The following is a 17254-nucleotide window of genomic DNA, read 5'->3' on the forward strand; positions in this document are numbered from 1 at the left end:
ATCTGCAGGTGCTTTTCTCAAGACCCGGCCATGATACCACAGCAGCGCAGCGTGATCGACCGACCGAGCACGCGCCATCTTTCCATCGTAGAGAGAGGTGCTACTGCTGCTGCTAGGCTAAAGCTGCCTTCCTCGCCAGAAATCCCGGAAGAGCTGCCTGACAAAGCACCAAAAACCTCAGAACTCAGATGGAAGCAAGCAAACATCCACGCATGCATGCATGCATGCATGGCAGGACGATCGAGTCCGTTCGCTTCTTTATACGTGCCATGCCGTGCCGTGCCCCCCAACTTTCCTCCGGGCCGGGGCTCGCTTTACGCAGGCAGGCAGGATAGCCTAGCTCATAGCTGCACCTGCATCACTGCATGCACTCGAGGCATCAATGTGCAGCATGCGATCTGCAGGGAGGAGAATGGAAGACGCTCATTATTATCCAAGCCCGCGCACGCACCACGGAATGCATTGCCATGTCCGTATCAGTGTCGCCTCTGCCCTCGCTTTTGCGCCCCCGGACCGTCGGCACAAAAAGGAAGGAAGGGTGCCGCGCCAGTCTTTAGTTTGCACTGACAAAAGCTCCTCTTCAGCATTCATTTGAAGCCTCCAATTCCCCGTAGCCGGTCACTTGCTGAGTAATCATAGTGAAATACTAATAATCATTGATTCCTAGACAAATTAGCAGGGATTGAAAATGTTATGGCAACAAATTTTATAATTAAAAACGATCTCTTTTTCAGAATAAAAAAATACAGAACAGATGAAACAGATAATTCTTCTTTTTAAACGGAGGCAAAAGCTTTGCCTAGTCCACTTAAGAGCGTTCAAGAGGTCCATTAAGCCTGAGAAAAGAAAGTCCTACTCTCTAGGCATGATTGAACTCTTCTTCAGTCGTTTTATTTCCTTTGCCTCCGGTAGGACAAACTCTTCCCTTCAGACTTCATCGACGAGTCGAAAGATTCGTCTTCCCTCTGCCTGCCGCTCTGACGGGAAGGGGAATCCCGGTGCCGTCGCTCCGGCTAGTAGTTTATCTTAGGGTATTTTAGTGTTCGCATGTGCGGTGTTCAGACGGACGGCGGCGCTTCTTCGAGTTTGTCTTTCGGGCTCCGATCCTCCTCTAGTTCGTCCATGTAGACGTAGCCGATGGAGCTCTAGCATAGGATCCTGTCGTCTCCTTGGGATGAAGAGCTTAGGGTTTCTATCATGAGTGCGTGATGGCTATAGTTGGTATTAGTTGGTCCTTAGGGGCACGTGTGAAGGCGACGGCCGCGACTCTAGAGCTCTGGTCCTTAAGGACGTGTGCACGAAGACTTTTCGTTTGTCATCGACATAGACAAGCCGGCTTCGGCAGAGGAGCGGCGACAACGGTGCGTCGGCAGAATGTTCGGGTGACGGTGGTGGTCGTTCGATGGTTTATGGATCTTGATGTAATTTTTGTTATGTTTGGGGTGTTTATACTTTCCATGAATTTTCATAACAGATCTATATTTTTTTCGAAACAAAAATGCACAGATAATTGACAGCCTCAAGCGATATCATGGCAAACACCAAACAATGTGTGATCCTATGTGATAAGCAAGCAAGCTGCATGCATGCGTGCGTGCGCTCGACAAGAGCAAGCGACGCATGCAGACGCTATCTGCCTGGGAAATGGCTCTCGTGACATGATATCACGCTTGGAACTGAAGCAGTGATTAGTAGGGCCGACGATTAGATGTTTCAAAGGCGTCGTTTCACATAGCAGCATGCCCTAGCTGCTGCTGCTGCTGCTGCTACATGACAGCACAGTACTGCGCCAACGCACCACCACCATCAGATAGCCTGCGCAAGGCTTGGGTTGACTTTAAGCTCCTTTTTTCTAACGTTGACAGAGGGCGGGGGCCCTGCACGCGGGCCACGGTAACAACGGACAAGATCAGGCCACAGTGCCGTATACATACTTGAGCCCGGTGTGACCACCACGCGGGCGCACAGTGGCCATGGAGTAAGTCGTACTTAAGTGACCATTACACCTTATGATCGTGCTGCTGGAGGCTCGGGGGCCCGCGAGCACAGTCTCTTTGACTGGATCTCTAATTCTGTCTATTCGTGTCAGCAAGTACAACAAGACGCAACAGTGGTGGTCACTGTTAAGCGCTTTACAAACACCTCGCCGTTTGCCATTTATGTGACGTGGCATAAAATGGTTTTACTGAAAGTTTGAAATTGCCCTCTACAGAGGACGTGCGTCCAAATTATGAACTTTTTCGCTTTGAATTTTCCACACTCGTCTCTTCAAAGCTAGCTACCGCATCCGTTCCAAATTATAAGATGTTCTAACTTTTTTAGTTTCTGTTTATTCATTTCAGTCCGTATGTAGTGCATGTTGAAATATGTACTCCCTCTGTTCCTAAATATTTGTCTTTTTAGAGATTTCAAATGGATTACCACACACGGATGTATATAGACATATTTTAAAATAAAGATTCACTCATTTTGCTATATATATATAGTCATTTGTTGAAATCTCTAAAAAGACATATTTAGGAACGAAGGGAGTAAAACATGTTATAGTTCGGAAACGAGGCAGTAGTTTACATTTCATGTTCATAGATTTCAGTGTCTAGTCTCCTATACACGCTGCCGCTGCTTGTTAGCAATGGCCATTTTAGTGTTCAGCAAAGGCGATGTGTGCCTGCAGAAAAAAATAAAATCAGGTGCGCTACCATGCGATCATGAGACGTCATGCTTTCAAGCAATCCACATGTGGTATGTTTATATCGGCTTTTGTTAATTAATTAGATAATTCTCTCATGCTTGACCGATCGACGAGACAATTTTTCTTGCCTCCGTTTAAAAAAAAGAATGCTTTAGTCTATGTCTATTTTTTTTTTGAAACAAGGCAAAACATTTGCCATTTTCATTGATTAAGAAAGAAGGTTTACGCTTATGCCCGTAACGCAGGGAAGAAAACAACTACTCTCGCGGCATTACATTACTCAAGTATTTCGTACCCGCTAGAGCCCAAAGATGGGCCTCTTCCTTGATCCTCCCGACAATTAACATGGTGGGTGCGGCGGTGTTTCGAAAAACTCTCGTATTGCTTTCCTTCCAAATCTCTCAAGATACCAACATCATCAACGAAGTGAGAGCCTTTCCTTCCAAATCTCCCAAGATACCAACATCATCAACGAAGTGAGAGCCTTTCATTCCAAATCTCCCAAGATACCAACATCATCAACGAAGTGAGAGCCTTTTAGTGCGGTCTTGTATTGTTCACTGTATCAGTCCACCAACCTCTCAACGAGGTGGCATTTGCCCAAGCCAAAGTAGAGAAATTCAGGAGGCCAAGCCAGTTGGCGATCTCGGTCCAAATACGGGTCGTGAAGCGGCATTGGGCGAGAAGGTGCACAACGGACTCAGGAGCTTGCTTGCAAAGAGGGCAAAGACCGCAGTTTGGCCATCCACGTCGGCTTAGTCTATCGGCTGTCCAAATCCTGTTTTGTAAGACCAACCAGGCGAAGAACTTGCACTTTGGGGGGGGGGGGGAACCCTTCCCCCCGGGGTGACCGGGGGAGAGACGTGGCGTGTGGGGGGGGGGGGGGCAACCCTTCCAAACGGTTGTAAGCATGGTCGAGATGGTAAGACCCTCAAATTGCGCCTTGTAAGCCGAGGATGCAGAGTACACGCCATCAACAAAGAGCTTCCAAGTAATTGAATTTTATGTCTATTATCTATACGAATGTAGACGTGCCGCTCAAGAGGCAAGTGTAACACCTGATGTTATGTGCATGTGCAACACCTAATGTAAGAAAATACTCCCTCCATAAAAAAAATATAATACTCCCTTCATTTTTTATTTACTCTGCATATTAGGTTTGACTGAAGTCAAACTTCATAAAATTTGATCAAGTTCATAGAAAAAAATATAAACATTTACCATATGACGTGAAAGTACATTCAATAATAAATCTAATAATATTGAATTTTTAATGTATATTTTACTATTTTTGTTTATAAATCTTGTCAAAGTTTACAAAGTTTGACTCTGACTAAAGCTAATACACGGACAGAATAAAAACAAAGGGAGTATGTTTTTGAAGTTTGGGAGTAGAAGACAAGAGGAGAACAGAGATAAAAGAAGGAGGACAACTTAGGCCCTATTTGTTTAGGCTTTTGCAGCCTTTTCATTTTGACAAAAAGAAGACAAAAAGACTCCTAGGTGCTTTATTGCTTCGGCTTTTGGCTTATACCATCGTATAACAATATTAATTCATAAGCCAAAATCCGAAGAAAAAGCCCCTATTTAGATGTTTTTGTGGCTTTTTGTTAATGTGCAAAAGCACAAGTAAGGCCTTCTTTGATTCATAGGGTAGGAAAATCATTGGAATAGAATAGTCATAGGAAATGAGGTGACATGTATCTCAAATTCTATGAGTAGGAATAGGAAAGAAGATGCCTTTTGATTCACATCATATGATTTTTTTATTAAGACTAGGTTAATGTTTATTTTCCTATGAAATATGAAGGATAGGAAGAATTCCTTTATAAGAATAGGATTTCATTCCTACAAACCAAAGGGCTCTAAAGGAATTTTTTCTATGAAAATCCTATCATTTGAAATTCCTACAAGATTCCTCCCAACCAACGGAGGCATAAAACAAACACAGCCTTAGTACAGCAGCATTAATTGTTCCCTACCGTCCTTTGCAACTATTTGCAATCGTTCATAGTGTCACCTTCACACCGTGCAGGTTTACTGGTCGTGCTCGGTTAATCAGTGCGTCAACTTTTACCGCTGTTGCGGCCACCGTTGTAAAAATTAATATTGTAACCTGCCAGTCATAGGTTCAGGTGAAAGTAGAGTTGCTGCTCCCTCCGTAGAGTAATGATCTAAACGCTCTTAACAGAGGGATTACTAGCTAGTTGGCTTAACGACTGCTTCTCGTGCCCGATCGACTACAAAGATATTAGTGGTAGTGTACTTAGTTTGGGAGTAGCGGAACAGTTTGCATCACCTTGAATATACCAGTAGACGTTTTTCTCTTTGTGGAGGGGTGGGATATACATACTACTCGTACGTTGGCATACATCACATGCAAATGCAATGATTCACCGATAGGAAAAAAAAAAGAAAAAGAAAAACAGGAGCAGCAGGCTGCAGCAAGAAGAGGCTATCCTACCTCTCCCAAAACAGAAATATGCCACAGTCGCCTTTCGGGGCGTGCAGCCAGCAAGCATGGCATGGCTTCATAATGCAAAGCTAGCTCCTCCCTGCTGCTGCTACAGCGCTCGCTCCAAAATCCATTGAAAGTTTTTATCTCGTGCCACCGAAGAGTCCATCGGGACCACGTACGCGGCTGGACTCCGATCCATAAGTACATACATGATGAGTCGTGTGCCACCCACGTTGCACCAGTGCAGCACACAGGAAGACGTCGACGATCGCCATGGCTGCCTCCCAAAAGCCAAAGCCAGGTCACACGATGACATTTACGAGGAGAGGGGCAAAGGTTGCTGCATTTTCGAACGCTGCGGCCTCTCTCTGCTGCTCCCACTGCATCGATCTCCGGCGCGACGTACGGCGAGCACATGCATGCATGGCATCGGCGTTGGCATTGGCATCGGCACGGCAGCGCAGGCCGAAAAGCTACGGCGATCGATCCGGCCCGCGACTATAGTACTCCACGGGTGGAGTGTTCAGCTAGGCAAAGCTGCCAGCACTGCGCGCACCTCTCCCTCCCCTTGCGCATGCAGCAGCCCGGCCAGGCGGCGAGGCGTGATCAGCTCAGGCTCAGCGCAGCATATGCTCCGTCCGTGCTACAGCGACACGCGCTGACATGCACATACCGTAAGGCAAAGTACGTCGCCATAAATTTGTCCCGGAGCTCGCCGATCGGTCCATCCCTCTCCCTCCGTCCATGTACGCATCCACCCGTGATGAATGCCGCTAGCGGCCGCGTGCGCCCCCTGCGCCGGTATTAAAGGCGACTGATCGATCGATGGATGGCGGGAGTAAAAACGGAAAGGCACGCAGGGCAGAAGCGAGTAAATCGGCAGAAAGGGCCAGAGGCCCTTAATGCGGGCAGAACTGATCAAGGAGGAGGAGGAGGAGGAGAAGAACCTTAACATTGCTCGCGAGACGAGGGAGTTAAATGCGGGGGCAGGACGCGAGCGAACGGTTGCATTGATTCATGGCGAGAGAGACAGAAAAATCGGGCCAGGAGCAGTGGAGCACGTCATGGAGCGTGCTGCTACAGTCCTGCTGCATGGATCATGGCGCTCATTTTTTTTCCTTGGATCAATGGAGGGGATGGGAAGCATTGGTCTGTGCAAAATTAAGCTACCCCGTGCCCGAACAAATGCCCGAAGTGAGTGAGGAGGCGGGGAGGAAAATGGCTAAGCAAAGAACGGAATGCAACAGTTGTCTATCTTCTTTAGGTGTGGCAATGGCACGCAGGTGGTAGTAGCGACTAGCAAACCTGGACCCATGAGTAAAATTGTCCCAACGCAGACGCACGCAGCTCCAGCTAGCGACGACAAGAACGAAAAGGAAAAAAAAAATACTCCTACTCAGGAGCACGCACGGAATCCATGGCCATGCAGGCAGCCCCGATCCCCAGATACAATTCCTCGCCAGCTAGCTGATCGATCAGGCAGTACATTCCCCAGCAAGAACCAAATCAGCAAATGGCCGTGGCGCCATAGCCAGGAGTTACATGAGCAACAGTAAATAGAAATGAAATGAAATGAAAATAGAGGACCACCTAAATTAATCCAGCCAAGAACCAAGGAACGCTCGCTACAGATTAACCTAATGTAAGCTAGCCATGCACCGCTAGCCGCGGAGGGGAACGTCGTCAAGCGCGAATGCGGTAGCTAGCTAAGATGAACGAGAGAAGCACATGCAGGTACCTATCGGAGGCTAGCCACGGCCGGTGACGGTGGGGCGATCGGCTCTGGCCCAGGACGCCAGATGCGCCGTGCGGTTGCATGCGGACGGTGGCCGGCCAGCGGGAGCGGGGTCCGTCAAATGCTGGGCGGCTTCTTGCCGAGGGTGTGCTTGTTGTTGTGCATCCAGACCTTGAGGACGTGGCGCTTGACGCCCACCTCGTCGCAGAACTGCAGCACGGCCGCCTCGTCGTGCTTCTGGATGCGCCACCCCACGCGCTCCGCGAAGGCCAGCATCTTGTCCTTCTGCTCCTGGGTGAACTTGGTGCGGAACCGCTTCTTGCCGGACCCGGACCCGGAGCCGTACCCCGACGGGCCCGCGCCCAGGGACATGCTGCTCAGCGGGGCCAGCGCCGACATGGGCCCCGCCGCCATGCCCGACAGCTCGTCGGCGTCGTCGCGCCCGCTGTGGGAGGTGGACGGGAGCGCCAGCGGCCGCGGGTGCCCCGCCGCGGCTGCAGCGGCGGCCGCGGCCATGTGGTGCTGGTGGTGGTGCAGGTAGCCCGCCGGGGTGCGGTAGTAGGGCGAGAACTGGTGGTGCGGCGGCACGCCTCCGTAGGGGACCATTGCGGTGGGAGAGAAGGGCGAGCCCTCGCCCCCCGCGGGGAAGTCGGACTCCCTCCGGTGGAAGTTGCGGTGGCAGCTGCACGCGGCGCAGCGGAGCGCGTCGATGCTGCCCTCCTCGCCGGCGGCGATGAACTCGCCGCAGCCGTCGACGGCGTACCCTCCGATGCCGACCGCGTGGTTCTTGAGGCACTCGCGGTACCTGGCACCGCCGCCGGGGGCCTTGGCACGGCCGCCAAGCTCGCCACCACCGCCACCACCACCACCACCAGGAGGCTTGCTGGGCGCAACCCCGGCGCCGCCAAACCCCGTGGAGAGCGGCGGCGGGGGCTCGTAGCTGGAGCTCACCGGCATGGGCATGGACATCTGCATCTCCTCGTCGCCGTCGTCGTGGTCGTCGAAGTCCATGCTCGCCGACGGCCCGTGCCTAGCCAGGCTAAGCCTCTGGGTTGCCGAGGGGAGGCCGGGCTAAGAGGGGCTTAGCAAGGGTTAAAACTGGGATGAAGGGATAAGAGACGCAGGAGAGAGTGTGGACACCATCTGGCTAGCTGCCAGTTTTGACGACGCGCCGCTGCACCGAGGAGGCTGCTGCAGCGGCCTAGGCGATGATGTAACCCTCTCCCTCCCTCCCTAGCTTCTCTCTCTGTAGCGAACTCGCTTTCTCTCCTGTTCACCGCCTCCCTCCCTCTCGAGTCGCGCACTTGTCTGATCTCCACCCTCCACCCTCTCCTCTCTCTCTATCTGTGTGTGCCCGGGCCGAGGCGTGATGTAGTATGTTCTTTTGCTTCGTGCTCGTGTCTTTGCTGGCCGTCCCTCTCCGCCCCGCCCTTTTCACCCGGTTTGGCTCCAACGCCTTTTAAATTGGGGTTCTCTCGGAATATTTGATCGTGACATCTGGTCTTTGCATCTCTTTTCTTTTGTTACTCGTGTCTAGCAAGAACATGGTCAACACAGGATCCCGCTTCTCGTGTTCCAGGAGGTGCATTGAAATCCATGAAAGGCCATGCAGCGTCAAGCAAATTTATTTTCTCGACCAAAAACTGTTTTCCGGGTCGAGTGATGCAAGCAAGGCAAGGCTAGCTAAGCTAGCCTTTCCCCAGAGCATCGAAGTGCGCAACCCGTCATTTTCAGGTCCTGATTAAGTGCTAGCACCTGCACCGCTCGCAAGCGTACAAAACCTTCACTGTTGCACTCCTCCTGCACACTGTGCGTCGCGTTTCTACCGTCCGTCGACCATGTAGTGTAGCGAAGGAAACGTCGAGGGTGGTAATAATACAGTTCGTTTCTACCACTCGCTCGGCTCCAGGTTCACGTTTTGGACGCAGCCATAAACCAGCTCGCACTTCCCAAGCCTCCATGCACACCAAGTACTGAAGCAGGACGGGCGTAGGGCCGGCTGTCCGTCCATGGCGAAATGACGGAGGAATAAAACGTGGTAGAGCTCCGTCCCGTCCCGTCCCGTCCCGTCCCCGGCCACTGCCATTTCGATAGCAATGTGGCCGGCCACCCGGAGTCCACAGCGAGCGCTTGGACGGTCCAGCGGTGTCCGATCGATAGGGAGAAGCGTCGGGAACGGCAGCAGATAGGCTACCCCCTCCCTACTACGCATGACCGACCACATCGGGTCCCCGGCCCGGCCCGGTCGGTAACTCACTCTCAGTCCCACCTCGCCGCAACATCAACGGCCCTGATGATTGTCTCAAAAAAAAATTCAACGGCCCTGATGATCGACCGATCATCTCGCTCACGCGGTGGCGGAGAGTTGACCTGAGCCGGGGGCTGCCGTTTCTTGCCGTGGCGTGCCGCTTAACCGGCCGGCTAGCTAGTCTCCAATTCCGGCCGACTTAATTCCCCGTTTAAGCCATGCCAGCAGCTTTGTCCCATCCGCCCGTGGAAACGGCCCCATGTCACGGCTATAAACAAGCTAGCTAGCGATCGGGCGGGAGGATAAGCCTTTGCTTTCTTAAGCTACGACCGCCAGGTGGGCTCGCGGCCGGAACCACGTGTTTGGGCCTGCGGGCATGGGCGCGTGCATGCGCGGCATGTCTCGCCACTTACGACGTCGCACCACCGGCTGACGCCGCCGCTGGGCCGGGTGCGCGTTTCTGGAAACCGCGCGCACGATTTTTAGTTCCGGACGGACGGGCGAGGAATTATTAAGGCGGCAGATGCCTTATCTGGGGGCGTGATAAGTGGTTACTCCTAAGCATCGCAGGTCCACAGGCTGCTAATCTTGGCGATCCCCGCGCGCGCGCGGTGGTCCGGCCGTCCCGTGGCGTCGGGCTGCCCGCCGGTTGCTTTCTGCCGCGGCGTCGACGCGCCGATCCGGCCGTGGGTGTTACGTGGACACGGCGGAGGAGGGCGAGAGCTTTGGCTGTCCTCCTGTGCGGCGAGCGAGCGCGGCCCAGGGAAATTGCTGCGCTCCGTTTTGTTTCGCTTCGCCGCTGCCATTGATGCGGACCCGGACCGGATTCAAATTGATTTGGTGGGCCTATGACAGCGGCAGCGTCGTGTATGATGCTTTGCCACAGCTACCAATTTCATTCCATTCGCTGCAAAAAATACAGCCGATCCAAAAACAGACACACTATTTATTACTGAAATTGGTCTGAACTGATACATGGACAGGACACGTATACGGGAGCCGGCCGTCCAACCTTATATTTTCTAAACGTCCGTCCATGTTTTTCATCTTAAGTCTGAAATACCCAAAATAATTATAGAAAAAATAGCACAATTCATTTCATAAAGAACATGCAAATATCCTTAGTATGACAATAGTTCAAATGTAAATATTAGTACATCCGAGATAACCGGATATTCTACAAGTCTTTCAAATTCATCGATTCCAAATTTAATAATACTCGACTTAGAATCCGCATATGTCGTCCCACGCACTATACCTCTTGAGTTTCATCCAACAACGTATGACGTAAATGGCATGCCCTCCGTCCTATGATACAACACGACAACGCGTCCGAGCTATACAATGTGATGATTATCAAGTGGCAACATTGAGTGAATCAATGAATTGATCAGCATATAGAGCAACAAGAATGAAGACCAATTGTTTGCGAGCCTAGTAGACACACCATCTTTACTCGTGCAATCACACCATAAAACTTCATGATGGAGTTGGAGATGCATTTAGGAAGTTGGGTGTCGGAATAACCAAGACCGGTATGCCCCCGAGCATGAAGGAACACGGGTCCCATAAAAAACCTAGGGATGTTGGTCGCGCAAAAGAAGAAGGAACATATTATCTACCGCCTGACCAGTAAAATACAGGCCACAAGCACAAATCTTTGGTATACAATTCGCCACCACGTCAAAAGCCATAGACAATTTAATCGAAAGGCGCCAAAACGTCAGCTATGACGTCACAAAGCTGGTGCTCGGAGCCCCGAGCGTCGACCCTTAGCACACGTGTCTCGTGGGCAGGTGACCCTCCCCACAGGCAAAGAACCTCTTCACCGACCTGGCATTTAATGCCAATGTAGGATACTCGGCATAGTGGGGGGGGGGGAATTACATGCGGATCAGATTCGACGGTCAAAGGCACAACACGACAGGGCCGGGGGGCCTAGGACCGGGTTACCCATGAAGCTACTTGGGCCGGGGTTTTCATCATTGCTTCAGCCAGTAATTGGTTCACAAACATACAATTTTTTTAGATTCGAGACAGAGGAAAGTGAACAAATTCAGATGACGATTTTGGCAGGTTTGTATAATTGATAGTGGAGAGTGTCTCGACCACTGCATCATAACATAAATTAGGAGGGGAACCGAACGAATTAATCAAGAGTTATTGCCATATTACTTGGCCTAGATTTATTGGAGAGAAACAATGGGGTTGCCTTGCTGTCTTCAGAATTTGTCTTCCTATCTTGAGCAGCCTGCACCAAATTAACACAGTAGCATTGCTATCATTGGCCAGATCAGATAACAGGAAAGCAATATTGACACAATGAATGTTTGTGCAACCAGACCACAACAGCCTACATCAAATTAACACAATATGTCACTGCTATCATCAGCCAGGTAAGGTAAGGAAAGCAACATTGACACAATGAATGATTGGGCAACCAGACCACATCACTTCAATTTAGTAATGTGAAAGATATGAGATAGTACAATCATGCAACTCAGTATGTAAAACTACCAGTCAGTTTTTCTTACAAAAATCTATTATCGCCTTTATTTATACATTTTGCTACAAATAAATTTAGATCGGATAATTGGTGTGGAATACAGAAGGTTGGATTCACGCCGATTAACGAAATACACGCTGATGTAAAAATATAGTGATATACAACATATATTTACATCAGCATTGGAGCACATAGAATTCCCGCAAGATATTTCCCTCGAACACGATCCCAGTTTAGAAAGTCTTATATCCTTTAAGCTTATTTTCTAAAAGAGATATGCGTAAGAAACATGTAGAAAATATGATCTGAATGCAATAAAATTTCATGATGCGAGGATACGCACACGCTTCTTAACAAGGAGTTGACATATTTTTGCTTGACTTTGGCCACTAGAATCTGGTTATTATCTCGAGGAGTTGAGTTTCTCTGTGTTGGAGCAGTATCTATAAACACTGGAGTTGGTTTACTATCTCCTGGCGTTTGGATCTTTTGCAGAGACCTTGTTTGTAGCCCTTGATATTCTAACATAGCCGCCTTCCTCTTGCATGCCTTATATAGAAGAATGGTACTTCAATTACAAAGCATGCTACGACAGAGAGATGTAATAGGTACTGAATAATAGAAAAGCATGACATATTGACATGTATTCCCTCCATCCAGAAATAAATGGATGTGTCTATGCGTATTTTAGTTCTAGATACATCATTTTTATCCATTTTCGCAACATGTAATCCAGACGGAGGGAGTATGATGTAGAGCTAGGGATATGACAAGACAACACAGTAAAAGAAACACTAGTTGAATGTAAAACTGTATGATTGCTGGAATTGGTATAGAAAAACAGAAAGGCAACATATGCGTGTATGATGGGTAAACTAAGATGGCATTGCAACACACCAGTAGAACAACACTTCAATGTAAAAACACATGGTATGGTAGACGGATGGAGTACATACCGATGAATAACAATGCATGAAATATTCAGAAGCATGATGTCCAAACTAAGCAGATGTCATTGCGATAGAGTAGAATGACAATACTTGAATTTGAAAATATGTTACTTCCTCCATTCTCTTATACAAGGCCATTATGAAAAATAAATTTTGCATCTGGACAAGGCCACTAACAGTAATCGGGGAAAAAATTAATGATATTTCCTCGTACTACCAACTTGTTTAATACTTGCATGCATGGAGTCATAATGACACTGTGCTACTTCCTTCCTTGCATGCATGCAGACATATTAATGGTACCGGTTACCAGAAAGAAAAGTTGACTTGCAAAGTAGTAATTAAATTTTACCATGGTGCCTGTAATTTGAGTTTGTCACCTTGTATAAGGGAAAGGAGGGACTATCATGAATGGAATAGGTACTGGAAAATAGGGAGACATGACATATTTACATGTAGGATCAGCAGGCCAAGCACATGGTATTGTGATACGTCTCCAACGTATCTATAATTTTTGATTCTTCAATACCGTTATATTATCATTCTTGGATGTTTTACAATCATTTTATAATAATTTTATATCATCTTTTGGTACTAACCTATTGACATAGGGCCCAGTGCCAGTTGCTATTTTTTTGCTTTTTTTACATCGCGGAAAACCAATATCAAACTGAGTCCAAATGCAGCGAAACTTTTTATGTATTTTTATGGACAAGAAGACACCCAATGGGCCGGAGATGCACCGGGGGGGGGGGGGGTTCCCCGATGGGGGCACAATCCACCAGGGCACGCCTGGACCCCCAGGCGTGCCCAGGTGAGTTGTGCCCACCTCGGTGGCCTCCGGCACCGCCTCTTTTCTCTATAAATACCCCAATATTCCAGAACCTTAGGGGAGTCGACAAAAAGCAATTCCAGCCGTCGCAAGTTACAGAAACACCAGATCCAATCTAGACACCATCACAGAGGGGTTCATCATCCTCATTGGTGTCTCTCCGATGATGCGTGAGTAGTCTTTTGTAGACCTTCGGGTCCGTAGTTAGTAGCTAGATGGCTTCCTCTCTCTCTCTCTCTCTCTCTTGATTCTCAATACAATGGTCTCTTGGAGATCTATTTGATGTAACTCTTTTTGCGGTGTGTTTGTTGGGATCCGATGAACTTTGAGTTTATGATCAGATCTATGTTTTTATCCATGAAAGTTATTTGAGTCTTTTGATCTCTTATATGCATGATTACTTATAGCCTCGTATTTCTTCTCTGATATTTGGGTTTTGTTTGGCCAACTTGATCTACTTATTTTGTAATGGGAAGTGGTGCTTTGTGATGGGTTCGATCTTACGGTGCTTGATCCCAGTGACATAAAGGGAACCGACACGAATGCATCGTTGCTATTAAGGATAACAAGATGGGGTCTATTTCTAATAAATAGATCTTTTCTACATCATGTCATCGTTCTTATTGTATTACTCCGTTTCTCCATGAACTTAATACACTAGATGCATGCTGGATAGCGGTCGATGTGTGGAGTATTAGTAGTAGATGCAGGCAGGAGTCGGTCTACTAATCTTGGACGTGATGCCTATATAATGATCATTGCCTGGATATCGTCATGTTTATTTGAAGTTCTATCAATTTCTCAATAGTAATTTGTTTACCCACTGTTGCTATTTTTTCTCGAGAGAAGACACTAGTGAAACCTACGGCCCCGAGTCTCTTCTTTATTATATTTGCTTTCACAATCTATTTTTATTTGCTTTCAGATCTATTAATCCAAAAATACCTTGCTGCAATTTTTTTATTTTTTATCTCGCTTTCCCGCGAGATCCATTTATCCAATCTAGTACAATTTTAACTATCTTTTTACCCGTGAGGGATTGACAACCCCTCTCTTACGTCGGGTTGCAAGTATTTGTTCTTTGTGTGCAGGAGTTGTTTATGTGGTGTTGCATAGTTATCCTACTGGTTCGATAACCATGGTCTCTTCAGTGAGGGAAATACCTACCGTAGCTGTGCTGCATCATCCCTTCCTCTTTGGAGAAATACCGACATAGTTCAAGCCGCATCAAAAGGAATTTTTGGCACCGTTGCTGGGGAGACATCATCAACATCTACCAGGTTCCTAATCACAAATCTCATCTCCTTGCAATTTACATTATTTGCCATTTGCCTCTCGTTTTCCTCTCCCTCACTTCACAAAAATTTGCCGTTTTATTCGCCCTTTTTTTCGTTCGCCGTTTTCTCGTCAGATCTGCTTTTGAGTGCAATCTTGTTGCGTAGTCACAATGACTCAAGAGAACACCAAGTTGTGTGATTTCTGCAATACCAACAACAATGATTTTATTAGCATTCTGATCGCTCCTCCTGCCACTAGTGCGGAGTCTTGTGATATTAATACCGCTTTGCTGAATCTTGTTATGAAAAATCAATTTTCCGGTACTCCTAATGAGGATGCCGCACCCCATCTTAACACATTCGTGGAATTATGCGATATGCAAATGAAAAAAGATGTGGACAATGATGTTGTGAAGTTGAAATTATTTCCGTTTTCTTTGCGAGATCGTGCAAAATTGGTTTTCTTCTTTGCCTCGCAATAGTATCGATTCTTGGGATAAGTGCAAAGATGATTTTATTACTAAATATTTACCGCGTGCAAAAATTATTTCTGTAACATCCCAAATTTTAAATTTGGAATGTTATACACTAGATCATCATGCATATCATATTTTATTTTGCTTTTGGTTTTGATCCTAGAAAATCCTAAGCAACTCAAGGACCCACCGAGAGAGTTGGGGATTTCGTTATTTACATATTTGAGTTTTCTCAAATTATGTAAACAGGATCATTTGATTTTATTTATTTTATCATCAATTATTTCTAGTACAAAAATATGAGAGAGGGAATAAAATGATTTCCCCAAAATATAGAAATATTGAGGATTTAATAAAAGAATCAAATAAGTTTTATTTCGGAGTTTTTCGGTATTTTATTTGAATTTAGGAAAAATGGGTGTTTTTCAAAGTTGTAGTTTGGGCCCAGATAAATGTTCACTTTATCGGGCTTGATTTTAGAAACCCGGGAAAATTTATTTCATGATTTTTGGAGTCCGTTTAGTATTTCTTTTTATCTTTCTTCCGAGCGGAATTATTTAAAAAAAACGCGGAACCGACTTTGGGCCGTACTCAGCCAGGACTCTGCCTGGCCGGGGCCTTTATAAGGCGCGCCCGAGGCCCGAGCCGAGCCAGCCCACCATCGCCGCCCTAACCCAGCCCCAGCCGCCGCCGCCGCCGCCGGAGTTGCGTGCCGCCCGAGGTTCGCTGCCGCCTCGTTTTCCGTGCCGTTAATATTTTTTTTTTGTTCGTTGTTTTTCTTTTTCATCGGATTTTTCCGCGGTTATTTTCTGATCGCGATTTTTGATCCGATTTTCGTTTTAGTATAACTTTTCGCTCGTTTATCGGAATCAGGCGATTCAAGCGCCTGGAGTTTCGTCTCGAAACCCTCTTTCCGAATAATCAACTTAAACATGTTTTTGCTACTGTAAAATTTGCCCTAGATCCAGATTACTAGAACGAAGTTATTTTCTTTCACCGTTTGATTTCTTTTGCTTCGTTCGATTTGATTCTTTTTGCAAACCAGGGTTCTTAAGTTGAACTTTCTGGTTAGATCTTCTATTTGAGTTGTACGTGTGCATTAGATGAGTACTTATTGTATGCTTGTTGTTTGTCTGCGATAGAATACCCAGAGTGCGCCGCATGTTACTTCGAATCTCTAGGTTTCGCGGATCATCAGCAAGGCAAGTAACACTTTGATCATACTTTTTCTACAACCCAGTTTTATTGCATTAGATCAATCCTCACACATTGCATGATTAGGATCTAATTAAATTGCGGGATGGGAAGTAGATGAGGTAGTACCTATTACCTGTTTATTATCAAACCTTTGGGAGTTACTTCTACGTTTGCTTATTATGCCATGCTATGCTAGTAGACGTGGATTGGGTGAGTGATATCCATGACAGATGTGAGATTGTTAATTAATGGTTTATCTAAGGTGGCAACCTAAACACACATCTGGGTGGATGGAGGCACCTGGGGATACCAGGACTTGCCTGTTTTTCTTTTGGACCGCCACCCAGGCTCAAAGGGATCATGAGATTATTCATACTAGAAACTTCCGTGTGCAGCCACAAGCCATTATGGGCTCTGGCATAGTTTACTAAGTTGTGCGAACTCTTACAGTGGTAGACTAGCAGATGTAGGGGATGTAGGTGGTACGGTCTACCCGATCGTAAGGTGCTAGCGCTTCTGAAAGACTATGTCTCGGTCATCCGTTTCTCAAACACCATGCAGTGCGAGAAATCCAACGGAGGCGATTGAGTCTTGTGGGGAAAAGTGCGCAAACCTCTGCAGAGTGTAACAAACTAATCATGGTTAGCCGTGTCCCCGGTTATGGACATCTTGAGTATCTAGTACCTGGATTATCATGTGAATCTCAACATGTTACTCTAAATTAATTTTGTTGGGTTTTAATGATGTTACTTAATTGGGATTGAGAATGCTGTCAACCATTCTCAATGTTTAACAACCACCATGATAGTAATTAATTTATTCCTTTGAAGTAGGGAAAAATTGGCTTTACGCAAAAACTGTAACCATAGAGCTTTCCACCAGC

General features: G+C 47.1%; 1 protein-coding gene across 1 annotated transcript; it reads right to left on the bottom strand.

Moving 5' to 3' along the window:
• Positions 1–6618: 6618 nt before the first annotated feature.
• LOC125509620 (zinc-finger homeodomain protein 1-like) lies at positions 6619–8288 on the bottom strand. The gene has a single exon (XM_048674630.1). It carries the CDS (start codon positions 7894–7896, stop codon positions 7003–7005), a length of 894 nt encoding a protein of 297 aa, XP_048530587.1. The 5' UTR covers positions 7897–8288; the 3' UTR covers positions 6619–7002.
• Between the last annotated feature and the right edge of the window lie 8966 nt (positions 8289–17254).

This window comes from Triticum urartu, chromosome 5 (assembly GCF_003073215.2).
Source record: "Triticum urartu cultivar G1812 chromosome 5, Tu2.1, whole genome shotgun sequence".
Lineage (NCBI taxonomy): Eukaryota > Viridiplantae > Streptophyta > Magnoliopsida > Poales > Poaceae > Triticum > Triticum urartu.